This window comes from Diospyros lotus, chromosome 5, assembly GCF_014633365.1.
Source record: "Diospyros lotus cultivar Yz01 chromosome 5, ASM1463336v1, whole genome shotgun sequence".
Taxonomy (NCBI): Eukaryota; Viridiplantae; Streptophyta; class Magnoliopsida; order Ericales; family Ebenaceae; genus Diospyros; species Diospyros lotus.
Window position 1 is genome coordinate 39,876,991 of NC_068342.1, and position 13,358 is coordinate 39,890,348.

Here is a 13,358-nt window from a genome sequence, read left to right on the forward strand (position 1 = left end):
GTCATTTAGATTAATGATAGATTTGTCATTTTGACACAAATTGTCAAATTAATTTTCAAAACGATTGTACAAATAGTATTATCCTCAAAATAAATCTCATTATTAATATTTGAAAACTTCATAAATGTCTGCGGTTAAAATAAATCTCAAGAATATATATATATATATATTTTTGCAAGTTCTCAATATATTTATTGTATCTTACCCCATTATATATTATACAATTAAAAATTTGAACTTTGGCCGGTCAACAACCTGAGCCCAGAAATAGTTAACATTAGGACGATCATACAACTACCAATCACACACAATTACTCTTTTCCGAAACCTATGTGATCAATATTGAACGTTGTAGCTGTTATTAAACATAGGAGTGTGTGCGCACGTGTAGATGGGTAGGAACCTGCACGTGCGTGTCCACACATGGTGTCTACCTATACATACATATACATATATTTAAATTATATATGTGTGTACGGAGCAGAGCAGTGCCCACTGAAGCGGCCATGTCAGGTCTCTGTGCTTGCAATAAACTCTCTACATGCATAACAAATTATGCACAGTGCAGTGTCAACCTCATTCTCGGTGAAAGAGAGGGAGGGAGAGATAGATAGCGCTGAAGAGAAGTGTCCAAAATTCAAATATACTGAGGAAGGGAAGATCGAGGGGTACCCCTTTTTGTCAAGGGCACAGTACACGGTGCCTATCTGTCCAACATGTGAACCGTTCCTGTCTCCCTCTCTTACAATATCTATACATACACACACATAATGTATCTATATATATGCACACAACTGTCAGGTCGATCGCTCTGATAATTCATTCATGGGGGTGTCATTTAAGTGAGGACAAAAGCAGCCTAGGATTTGAGTCTGATTCTCTACTTGGTTTCTTCCTTCCTAGCTAGCCTCCACTGATCATCTCCTATATATATATATATATGTCGTCTTCTTGCACCTTTCAACTAAAACTACTCTCATTTGTCTCATCAACCCAATAGAAAGAAGGAAAATAGTAAATAGAAATTAAGATCAGTAGTGGTTAAGAAGAATGAATTATAATGGTGTGTTGGGCAGTAGTGCTGATGCTTCACAGTGCTCCAGTGTCCGTGATTGTGAATCTGGGTGGACTCTTTACTTGGATGATCATCAGGCTTTGATCTCTTCTTCCAGAAACGATATTATTATTGATAATAATAATCGTTTCCAGTTCGTTTACACAAGTACTGAAGAAGAGGACCTGTCTATGGTCTCTGATGCATCTTCAGGGCCCCCAATTATCCCCTTTGACAATAATAATATTGTTTCTGATCATCATCATCATCATCATCATCATGAAGGCTGTTTCTGCCATTTACTTGATGATGAGGCTGATGCCACATTCCCTATTGCCAAGAAGATCGAGAAGAAGAAGAACGACTGTAGAAGTGGGAAGCTTCCAGAACATCGTTCATCTTCCCTTGATGACACGGCGGCCAGCTCTCCTCCTGTCGTCAGCTTCCCAACCCAGGTAATAATTGCTTACGAAATTCAATGAAATATCTCTGGAAACAACTTCACAAATTGATATCCAGAAACCAATTGAAATTTTCACAGAAGAACTTGACACTCACCAAGACTCAGGAGTGTTCTTCCATGGAGAATATCTCTGCAAACACGCTTCCAGGTATTTAATTTGCCCATCTCATTTTCGTTGATCTAAATATTAACACATATAGACTAATGGCTGGTTCGTGATTCTGGCCTATGAGCTCTCTCGAGTTTGAGTCTTCAGAGTCCAGATTACTTCCTTACCATGTTCCAATAGTTGAGTAGTATAATATATATATATATATATATACACCAACTTCTTGCAATTGCAGGGCGGTAGATCTGCATTACGTGAGCCCTTGGACTTCTTCCAGTCTTCTTCTCCTCAACTAAACCATCAGATGGTTTGGAGGGCAATGGGGACGAGAGATTCTGATTTCTGAAGCCCAGAAGGCAGAAAAAACAGCTGGATCTTCAAACTCTAATCAATAAAAGGGATCTTCTAATTCCATGATTTTAATTAGTACCCTTTGATGATCAATTAGTTATATTTTTATTCTCCTCTTTGATATCCTCAATATGCTTCTTGGTGTCAAGGCAGTGGGAAACAACCTGAGAGTTGGGAGTGTCTCCGAGACTAGAATTCTCTCGTCAATGAACAGTGCCTACACATTAGCTGTAGTTCTCTGAGCAGTGCCATTATGCCCCCACAGAATTTCTGTTCATGGAGCCCCATGCCGCTTCTTGTTTATATGTTTCCATCCAGCTGCACAACATGTGTCTAGCTTGCTAGCTACCATTTAACTCCATTAAAATAAGTAATCTAATCAAAGCTCCTTGCTTGTCGCTTGTGGCCGCTCTCCAAACAAATATTTTTACAAGTCCTAGAAGAAGTGCACCATTTAATTTATAAGAAATTTTTGTGGAAAAACTAACACTGGTGCTGTTTGTTTGTGGAGTATATGAACTTGAAGTTGAATTCAACAAGATCTATTTTTATCTCATTTGGAAGGGATCTTATACATTATTCTAACCTCGTCTGCTTGGAAAGGTGTCATTGGACTAGCTTTCGTACGCAATTGTGTTTGTAAATTCATTAATACTAAGATGGGATGGATAGTGATATACGTGAATTGATTAAGAGTACTCATTAAACAACGTTGAGGATTGTTAAGAGAATTAAATCTCGAGGCTCACACTTACAAGACAAGGGTTAGGACTCTCCAGGATGATCCTGGAAAGACTCTTTGACCCTTAAATCCAGGCTCAAGAGAAAATAATTAATTAAAAAAAAAGAAAATGTGAGTATAGTTGAGATATCAAAGTTGAAATATACACTACAAAAAAAAAAAAAAAAAAATGACATTTAGTGACGGTTTTGAAAACCGCTGCTAAATCAGCCGTCGTGGAGCATTTAGCAGTGATTTTCAGCAATCGTTGGAGTAATCGCCAAAAATTACATTTTTTGCGACGATTTTTAAAATATTTAGCGGCAGTTTTTAGAACTGTCGTAAAAATTAAAAAAAATGAAAAATTTTAATTTTAGTGGCAATTTTTAGAACCGTCGCAAAAATTAAAAAAATTAAAATTTTTAATTTTAGGAGTGGTTCTTAGAACCGCGACAAAAATTAAAAGAAATTAAAAATTTAATTTCTCCCAAGAGCCGCCCGCGCCCGGGCTGGCGAGCGTTCCAAGTAACTCGCGCGGGCTCACGCACTTGCTTGGACCCTACACGCCACATGGCGATGCTGGAAATTGAATTTTCAACTTTCCCTTTCCCGAATTTGAACACGAGACCTTTCCTATGCATGCGCGTGCACGTAACCGTCTAATCTACCAAGCCTTCTTATTATATATCTGCCCAATAACTATTTTTTTAAATTATAATTTATATTTTTTAATATAAATTAAAAACATTAATTAATTTATTATTTTTTAAAAGAATAAAGGAATAAATTAAAAATAAATTAATTGATTTAAATTAAATAATTTAATTGATTAAAAATTAAAAAAGATTTTATATATTTTTTAAAATTATTAAATTTTTATATATTAAAATTTTGTTAAATTACTTTTTATTTTTATTTTTTTAAATTAAAATTTTTAATTAATTTTGAGATTAATTTAAATTAAATTTTAAATTTCTTTTTAAGATTTTATATTTCCTTTTATTAATTTAATTTTTAATTATTTTCTTTAGTAAAATTAAAATATTTAATGAATTAAAATTTAATTTTAAATTATTTTTCTTTTTATTAAAAATTATTAAAATTTTAATTTTGAATTATTTAATTATTTTTGAATTTAGCGACGATTTTTAAATTTAATTTTTTAATGAATTTTGTGACGATTTTTCAAAATTGTCGCAAATGTTAATTTAATTTTAATTTTAAATTATTTAATTATTTTTGAATTTAATGATGATTTTTAAAAAATCGTAGCTAAATTCTAATTTTTAATGAATTTTGCGGTGATTTCGATAAATAACTGCAAATGTTAATTTAATTTTTATTTTTAATTATTTAATTAATTTTGAATTTAGAGGCGATTTCTCAAAAATCGTCGCCAAGTTCAATTTTATTTTTTAATTATTTTTTAAATTTAGCAACAATTTTTTAAAAATTGTCGTAAAATTAAATATTTTAATGAATTTTGCACTGCCGCTAAATTTTAAAAAAATCATCGCAAAAAACATATTTTGTGGCGATTTACAAATTGTCACAAAATACAATGTTTTGCCGCAATTTTTAAAATTGTTGCAAAAAAATTAAGGCAAAAAATTAATTTTTTTGTAGTGATAGTGTATTGAGATGATTTTATAGGTCGCATGGGCTTTTTTTTTTTTTTTTTTTTTTTTTATAAAATGAGGAGTTCGAGTCATGTTAGGATTAAGAAGCATGATCAATTTGGAAGTGAGTTGAAATTGTTTCTTTAAAAAAGATTTATCTTCTAATTATATTTGATTTAACCTTTGATATAGGACTTATCTTGATAGATAATTATAATCTTGTCACAGTTCAACTTAATTTAGAGATAGAATATATTGGAGTATATGATTATTATCTAATCGTATCATCACATAGATGGCAATCCAGACTTGACATGCATTACGGGCCTTGACCACATGTCTAGTGAGCTAGTTTTTTTTATATCATCAAATGGTATTAGCAATCCCCCATACCCTTAATCCCATTTTTTAATGTGTAATTATAATACATCTATATGTTATTTAAGGAGAGAAATATCAAATTAACTTCTTTACTCTGACCCTCTACTTTTAAATACCCCAACCGCACTAGTGGTTGCAATAGGAGTTGGAGATTGTTTCCAAGAACATTTATATTCAATTGAAATAATTAAGCCTATGCTAAATGATCAAACCCTAACTTTCACATTTAAACTCAAATCAGAGCTCCAATCACATCACACATACTTTATTGTTGCTAAGTTTTTACATTTAATTTAGGTAAGAAAAGAATCTTTAATGAATTGTGAATGACTTTTGAGGTATAGTTATAATTGAAAGTTCAATTTAGGCTCAAATTAAGTTCTTGGGTTCGATGATTTGAGTTACTATATATATAGGGTCATTATTTTTATATTTAAATCGCCTTCAACTTGAGTATGAAAATATAAAGATTTATTTATTATTTTTACAAAAGTAAAAGAACCTAATTTTATCACAGATCTAAAATTAAAAAGAAAAAGCCAATTTAACTTTTGAAAAAGAAAGCATATAATCTAATGTGACATCTTGGGCTGGAGTCAAAAAGAAGATAGGGATTTTGGAAACAAGGCTGAAGACAAACACTGGACAAATTTTCAAAATTGAGGGCTACATTTGACCTCATCGCACCTTCTCAATTAATTAATATGACAAAAGACCTAACAGCAAGGGGAAGGAACACGTTGTGACTTTACCAAATCCGCCTCAAACCTCTTTCATTGTTCATTTATTCATCATAATTAGTATTAGATAACTCCTCAAATTGTAAATCTCTAAATTCAAACTCTTTGAAGATTTACTCATCTAATTCGCTTCAAATCCGTTATTTCTATATTTGTCTGATGTTGCATTTGCTATGGTTCTCCCGCGGCTTCAACACCAACACAGGCACTGGCACCGCCATCAACCTCCTTTCTAAATTTCGTCTCAACAATTTCTCCTTCATCACCATGGCGGACACCGTAGTCCTTTTTGTCGAGCGATATTGCAACACTTGCGATGGAGCCATAAAAAGAGACACCATCGTATTCCTTTCCTTTACAACCCAACTCTAGGAAAATCAATCCCCTTCTTTCCTCCAGGCTCGAGCCACTGTCTCCGTGGCTTTGCCAAGATTCCTCTTTTACTCGATTCTCCGATGGTCTGTGACTCCGCTCGCCATCGTTGCCGATTTTGCGTGCCACCGAAACGGCGTAACCCCATCAACTCGCCCAGTTTTGAATGAAACCCATTTCATTCCCCCCCCCCCCCCCTTTTTTTTTTCTTTTGGGTTTCTGTTTCTTTTATTCTCTTTCAATTTGATAGAAATGGTTTAAAGTTTTCTTTTAGTTCATTGGCTATTCATCAAGAATAGCTAGGAAGCAGTTCAAAGTAGTGCCGGTGTTGTTCTTTTTCGTTTGTCAGCAATTCAAGAATAGGAAGAGGTTTGAAGTAGTGCTGGTGTCGGTGCCAGTGCCGTTCTCTGCTCCTTTTCCTTCATCAACTTGAAGCAGAGTGATTTGAAGCGGTTTAAAGCAGAAAAATAGCGATTTGAAACAACTTATTTCGTTTGGCTTTTCATTTTATGTTGGCTGATTTTTACTTCTCAAGCGTTCAAAGGACGTGTATGTGTTGTAAATGCTTAAAAAATGTTTAAATGTCATGATTTTACAAGTTTAGGAGATTATTTGAAAGCTTAAAAAGTTTAAGGTTCTATAAAAATATATATAAAAGTTTAGGGTTAAAAAAAATATGTATTTGGCCTTCTAGATTTTGGGCAATGGGATCCGGATACAAAGTTGGCATGGTACCACTGAAATTAAGTCTTTGTAAGCCATCATAATTAATTTCCCACAAGAGGTATTAATAGCTCAATTAATTAAATTTATTAAACAAAATACTAGGGTGCACAATTAAAGTAGCTAGCTAGCTTAGCTTAGCTCACAAATTAATGACGAAATGCATAATTAATACACTTAAATGGCTGGTGCATTTGCAAAACCAATACTTGCTTATTTGGACGAAGAACACGACAAGAGAGGAAGACTAATCACTAATTAATTAAGGCCATAATGACCGGAGGGTTGTTCCCCCTTAATCTGGCTAAACAGGATAGTAATGAATCCATCTGTCGTATAAGTGATAAACTTGCTTCCGATTGAACTCTGGAGCCGTGTGACCTGCCCCCTGTACAACCCAACACACCCCACAAAAAATCCTGTAAATTTTCTCATTTCTTTATTTCCAATGTTTTAATCAAATTAAAGCTAATTCCCTTAATAATTACCTTTACAGTTACATACGTCAAGTAATATCCATTGTTGTCATATTTTTCTGTGTATCTGCATCCACAAATAGGTACGTTTAGTGATTCAAAGCTACGTTTAATACTAAGATTAGCAAATTAAAAAGCTTGGAATATAAATCACTAATTACCCTTGGACTTGGCCATCTAGAAACCATGGTCTCCAGTACTCACTAACCGACAAATCCAGGGCTTTGATCCATTTGACGGTGCCCACAAATGGAACAACCATGTCACGGTCACCGCTGTTAAGGGAATCAAAGAAGCGTAATCAATGTATGTATTATATATGCATGTTAGATGATGAGTTTACCCAATACATATACTAAAAAAAAACGGGTTACCTTGCCACCAGAACTTGCAAGGCTATGGTTTTGAGATACTCATGAACAGGGACAACACTGTGTATGTCTTTGGTGTATGATAGGCTGAAGTTACATCTCATCCAATACGCCACAGTTCCCTTACATCATATCATATATATTTAAGTAAAGTGAATTCGTTACTTATGACATTAGAACTAATTCATAAGTAAAGGGTATGTACCTGTCGAACATGTAAGGCTTCCTGAACAGCTTTGTCATTTCCCCACTCGTAGGAGAGCACGTAATTAAATGTCTGCACAAGACGTAAACAACTTGATTTCTAAATAGCAAAAGTGAATATAATTTGATTCATAATTATATGTGTAGAGAGAGAGAGAGAGAGAGGATTGAAAATTACTCGACACCATAGATCTGGGATGCGCGGAGGAGAGAGAAGAAAATCTAAGGTGCCATCTTCATCTTCTTCTTCTTCTTCTTGGGCTTGAGCTTGAAGGGATCTTCTTTCTGCATGGATTGCATCACTTTCGGTCTGAGGAGGAGCCAGAAATAGGCATGTGGGCTCCAAAATGTTACCTCGAAATAGATCCCTAATGCACTGCCATCAATCCAACCATCCACAGGCTTATTCAAATAGATCCCATATATATATATATGTATGTATATATAGTTGCCTTCTCTCACCCTTGTTATCTCGCTGATGGCAAGATAACAGGCTGTGTTATTTGGGGCTGCATTTGAGTAGCTCCCGTTGCAAGCTTCCTTGGCGTTCTGCAAACATCATATGTTAATTGCAGTTAAAAATACTTTTTTGTAATTAGGGTGAGTACGCGGTCGGTTCAGTTCAAACTGAATAGACTACCGAATATGAAAGGGGAAGAATGGTTTAAAATAAATACCTCATAGATCTCATCTGAGATAAGGGCCATCCTGTGAGCAAATACTACTTTGGAGTTCTCATCAATGATGGAATCAGTTCTGGGGCTTCCAAGCACCATCCCCTGATATGTTCATTCATAGTATATTAAACCTCATTCAGAATTTAATTTAAAAAATGAAAATATCTCTTTTAGCAAGACTATATACCTACCCTTAGGTTCAGGTATGGAGTACTGCCATTTTTATTCCCTTCAAGAACATAAAACAGAATATCAAGCTTGAGAGTGTGAGGTTTAGGCCAAAGATAAATATATATATATATATATAATTAAACAAAATGTTATTTCGACACTTATTTGTGACACTTTTGTGACAGTTACCATATTAATCATTACAAACTTGAATGTATCATATTTAGTAAATTTTAACATTTAGCATTTAATATTTATTAAATTAATACAAATTTGACACCTCAATTGGGTTTGGGAACCCTCTCAATTTTTTAATCATTGTCCTATTGAAAGTGTCATAAATAAATGTTCAAATAATATTTTTTGTTACAGCTATTACCATCTGCGATTAGTCTGGTGACTAATGGGACAATTTTCCCAGCATAAGAGTCACCACCCACAAATAGTTGAACTTTGAGATATTGTGGGTTTTCTTCGAGCCACTGCATTTGAATTTCACCACCGGAAAAAAAAAAATCTAATTAGTAAAATTGAAATTTGACGATCTAAATAGAGATATTAAATGACTTATAATATAAGATACATGGAACCACACATATGATTATAAATGTTTTTTTGGTACCTTTTTGAGGAACTCATAGGATTGTTCAGACGACTTCGTATCCGAGGATGGCCAACCTTCTTGGGTTCTTGAATAGGAAAATCCAGTGCCCACCGGTTGATCTAGAAATATTATACTGGTGGTCTGTCGTGGTCATAAATTTAACATTTGTGATGATATTTTATATTATATGTCATATTAATGAAAATGTATAAGATATCAGTAGAGGACGTGATCGCAAATGTCAAATTTGAGTAAAATAGTGTAATGGGTTAATTATTATATTTTTGAAAGCAAATTGGCAGTGATTTATTAATGCAAAAACGCTATTATGACGTTGACTATATAATACTTGTAAATCTTTTCCATCTAAGTAGTATTTGTTAAAATAAGTAAAATAAGATTGTATTAAAATAAGATTATAATATTTTTTAGATTAAAAAATAAAATGATTAAAATAAGACTGGAAAATATTTTAATTTTTTTATCAAATTATTTATTAATTTTTTAAAAATACTTATCCGTATGAATCAAAATATGTTTATCTTGAGGGAGAGAGAGATAAGTATATCTGAAAAAATTTAGATAAGAAGTCACGTGACTTCTTTTTAAGGGTCGCTAGATAAGTTTAACAAATACATTAGAAATAACAAAAATTTGAAATATTTTTCAAATTTTAGCCTTTTCAATCTATATCTTATTTAACAAACCTAAAATAATAATTTCAAATACCTTAGTCCAAGCGTCAGGATAATATCTCAATTTGGGTAAGCCTCCAGTGTAATTATGAATGTCAAACTCCATTGGTCCTGCATGTAAAATAATTAGAAAAAAAATTATTTACATTATAAATTAAGTCAAGAAATATAAATAATGTTGTTTTTGTTAAAAATAATAATTGTTGTGTATAAAAAAAGTGAGTCCAGAAGTCAAGATAGGCCAAAGAGGAATAAATCTAAAAAGAGAAACCAGGAGGCCTTCCCGACATAATTGTCTTTGAGAGACCCTCCCGAGAACCTCTCCCAAGTACCTTAGAAGATCTTTCTGGAAATCTCTCATGAGTTAAAAAATGTGACAAATGTGCTTCTAATATTTTTGTCTGAAAATTCAAAATAAAGAATTCAAAAGACGTGGATGTTTTTTCACCTATCAACTTTAATTTTGTAAATAAGAGGTGATTTCTCTGATTGAAATAAGACTAAAACTTTACTTAAATATAACTTTTTTATTTTTCTACACTCTTTCATAAAAATTAACTTAAATATCGAAAGACTCACATACTCTATGCCCATAATTGTTATCTCTTTTACAGATCTCTCAGGGACTAAAATCTACAGATCTCTCGGGGATTAAAATCTTAAGATGGGTATTCTTCTGTTACAAATTTATTATTCTATCCAAATAACAACAGCAATAATAAACTTATTATTCTATCTGAATAACAACAGCAATAATAAATGCCCAAAATTTTAAGAGTTTGAAATTATATAACCCAGCTAACAGTAACACTCGTGGGGTATGCTTGGAAGGGAGGGGGGAAAGAATGGAAGGTATCATCACCAAACCGCGGTCCTATGGTGCCGTCTGAGACCATTAGGTAGCAGACAGAGATAGAGACCTCATAGGGCCTATACCATTAATTATTTTAGTGACCTTTTCTTTTAATTTTTTAATGCATTTAATCCAGAAAAACGTCAACTAAAAAACATCCCAAGTTGAAAATACCTCGCCCCAAGCCATCACAAGCAAAACTATAGTCCAAATCCTTTTTATTTGATATTAACTTTGTACCGCTTGCATCCAAAGTACCTTTTACTACGATCAATACAATGTAGTTGTATGTAATCTTAGAGCAATAGCATGATGAACCAATACAAATAAAAAAATATTATTAGATAAAAGACATTACCTAAAATGGATAGTCGATGGAGAGCAATTAAAGAGGAATAAAGAGACTAACCAATCTCATAGATAAGTCCAGCGAAGGAAGAACAGCCCGGGCCTCCAGTGAGCCAAAGCATCAGAGGGTCCTCCAGAGGATTGCCTTCCGACTCAATGAAGTAATAGAATAACTCTGAATCCTCAACACTTATGTATCTGCATTATATAAAGTGAGGAGGTTGAAAGTGATTTATGAGTTCATAGTGATCAATTATCTTCATAATTTTAGATTAACTTTAACGTCACTTATAACGTTATAAACTGCAAATGAGAGAGAGGCGGATGCATGGCTACCCAGTTTGGAGGTGAAAGGGAAGCTCGCCGTCGTAACCAGGTAAGTACTTGACTGACTGGCCGGCGGAGCTGGCTGGTTGGGCGGAGAAAAGCAGAAGAGCCGCCGCAAGAATTGCCAAGAGACGGAGAAGCCGGCCGGAGCTGCACGGCGTTGCGGTCGCCACCTGCATTTTCCAAACTCGTCGACGATCTCAGCTTCTTCTCGTTCTGTTAACGCAGAGATATAGGGTGATGGATGGCTTCTACGTTTTGAAGCATCACAGGTCGCGTTAACGCAGAGATGTATTTGAAGGATTAGAGGCCGCGTTTGGGTGGGTGGGTGGGACAGAGCAAAGCAAAGTTAGTTGAGTATTTTCAGATATATGGTGGAACGTTGGGTGGTATTATATAATAAAAGAGAAAGGTTGGTGTAGCCCCTAATTTGCACGTTGTACTTCACCATAAGTTAGTATCGTCTATCACCGCAAGTGGTAACTACGGGCAAAATTTATATTTTTATTTCTATATTTTTACATTTTTTTGTTGTAATTATTTGAATTTTTTTTTATTGTTTTGATTATATCATGAAATTCGATTTTTGAATCAATTGAATTTCTATACTTTGACATTTTTTTCGAGTAACAATCTAAATTTTTTATTATTTCGATTATACCTTTAAACCTACATCTCTAGTCAATATAATTCCTTTACTTTCATGTATAAAAGAAAATGTAAAGTTGGATAACAAAATAAATGTTACATTTTGTTTGAGTCAAAATATAAGAGTTAAATTAGTTAAAAAAAATTAAATTCACAAGTAATTGAAATAAGAAAAATTTTAAATTATCACACGAAAAAATGTCAAAGTTTAAAAATTAAATTGATTTAAAAATATAAATTCATAAGTGTAATTAAAATAATAAAAAAATTAAATTTAACATATAAAAAAAATATAAAAATATAACGACAAAAATATAAGTTTAACAAGTTAGTAATTGTATGGATGTGATAGGTTGGTAAGTCCCATTTTCTTTATTGATGTTATAACTACATAATGATTCATTCAATAAAATTTTTATAAGCCGCTCTATAAAATAATTTTATATAGTTGTATAAATAAAATTTTAATTATTTTTTATTATAGAATGACATTTTAACAAAAAAATAATTCATGTAAGAAAAAGGTTTCAAAATAATTAATTATTTACTTAATAATTATTTATCGTATTCAAAATTCCAAATATCTTTTTTTTTTTGGGGGGGGGGGGGGGGGGGGGGGGTGGTTTACAATGTTGGTAGCTTAGCAGGTGACTAACCGACACTCTTCATGGGGCTCCGCGTGGGTCAAACCGGATCATACCAAAATGTTTAGTATACTTGTCCCTCTTCATATACAAGAATAATAATAACAATAATAATAACAATATAACACATGAGGCTTTTGTTGGTTAAATTTATATTTTTATCTTATATTTTTATATAGTAATTTGAATTTTTTGGTTATTTTAATTATATCACTAAAGTTGCATTTTTATGTTAATTTAACCAATATATTTTAATATTTTTTTTAGTCTATCAACTCAAACTTTTCACTATTTCAATTACACCTATATATTTGTATTTTTAAGTTAATTTAACTTCTATATTTTGACATAAAAAAAATTAAAATGAGATGATGAAGAGGGTAAAAGAAAATAAAATATAAGAGTTAAATTGATTTAAAAATAATTTTTTTTAAAATAATATAAGAGTTAAAATAATATTATTATTGATTTAATAATATAACAGTTAAATATAGGTACATAAATGTAAATGAAATAATAAAAAATTTAAGTTGTCACATAAAAAAAATTAAAATATAAAAATTAAATTAACTTAAAAATACAAATACATGAATATAATTAAAATAATAAAAAATTTAAATAATTATATAAAAAAATTATAAAAATACATGAAAAAAATATAAATTCAAACATAATGGGTCAGCCCGAACTGGGGTTGGATGCACTGGGGCCCCATATAAATTACCGAAGCAGGGGACACAGTTTTGTTTTCTAGTTTATCCAGTCACTCTCATAATTGTAAAACCTAGTATTTTGGAATCGTATTGT

At 32.3% G+C, this 13,358-nt stretch overlaps 2 protein-coding genes across 2 annotated transcripts; one reads left to right on the forward strand and one right to left on the reverse strand.

Moving 5' to 3' along the window:
- The first annotated feature begins 610 nt into the window (after positions 1-610).
- Positions 611-3,184, forward strand: LOC127802332 (protein SOB FIVE-LIKE 5-like). The gene is made up of 3 exons (XM_052338076.1): positions 611-1,509; positions 1,596-1,665; positions 1,862-3,184. Exons 1-3 carry the CDS (start codon positions 1,051-1,053, stop codon positions 1,867-1,869), a joined length of 537 nt encoding a protein of 178 aa, XP_052194036.1. The 5' UTR covers positions 611-1,050; the 3' UTR covers positions 1,870-3,184.
- Positions 3,185-6,573: 3,389 nt separating this feature from the next.
- On the reverse strand, positions 6,574-11,562 carry LOC127802832 (serine carboxypeptidase-like 18). The gene is made up of 14 exons (XM_052338880.1): positions 11,269-11,562; positions 10,994-11,130; positions 9,766-9,842; positions 9,055-9,177; positions 8,812-8,914; positions 8,453-8,490; positions 8,262-8,363; positions 8,047-8,133; positions 7,763-7,960; positions 7,586-7,657; positions 7,384-7,502; positions 7,171-7,284; positions 7,022-7,076; positions 6,574-6,921 (listed from the first exon to the last, which is right to left on the reverse strand). The coding sequence occupies exons 1-14, from the start codon at positions 11,436-11,438 to the stop codon at positions 6,838-6,840; spliced, it is 1,479 nt and encodes a 492-aa protein (XP_052194840.1). The 5' UTR covers positions 11,439-11,562; the 3' UTR covers positions 6,574-6,837.
- Positions 11,563-13,358: the final 1,796 nt, after the last annotated feature.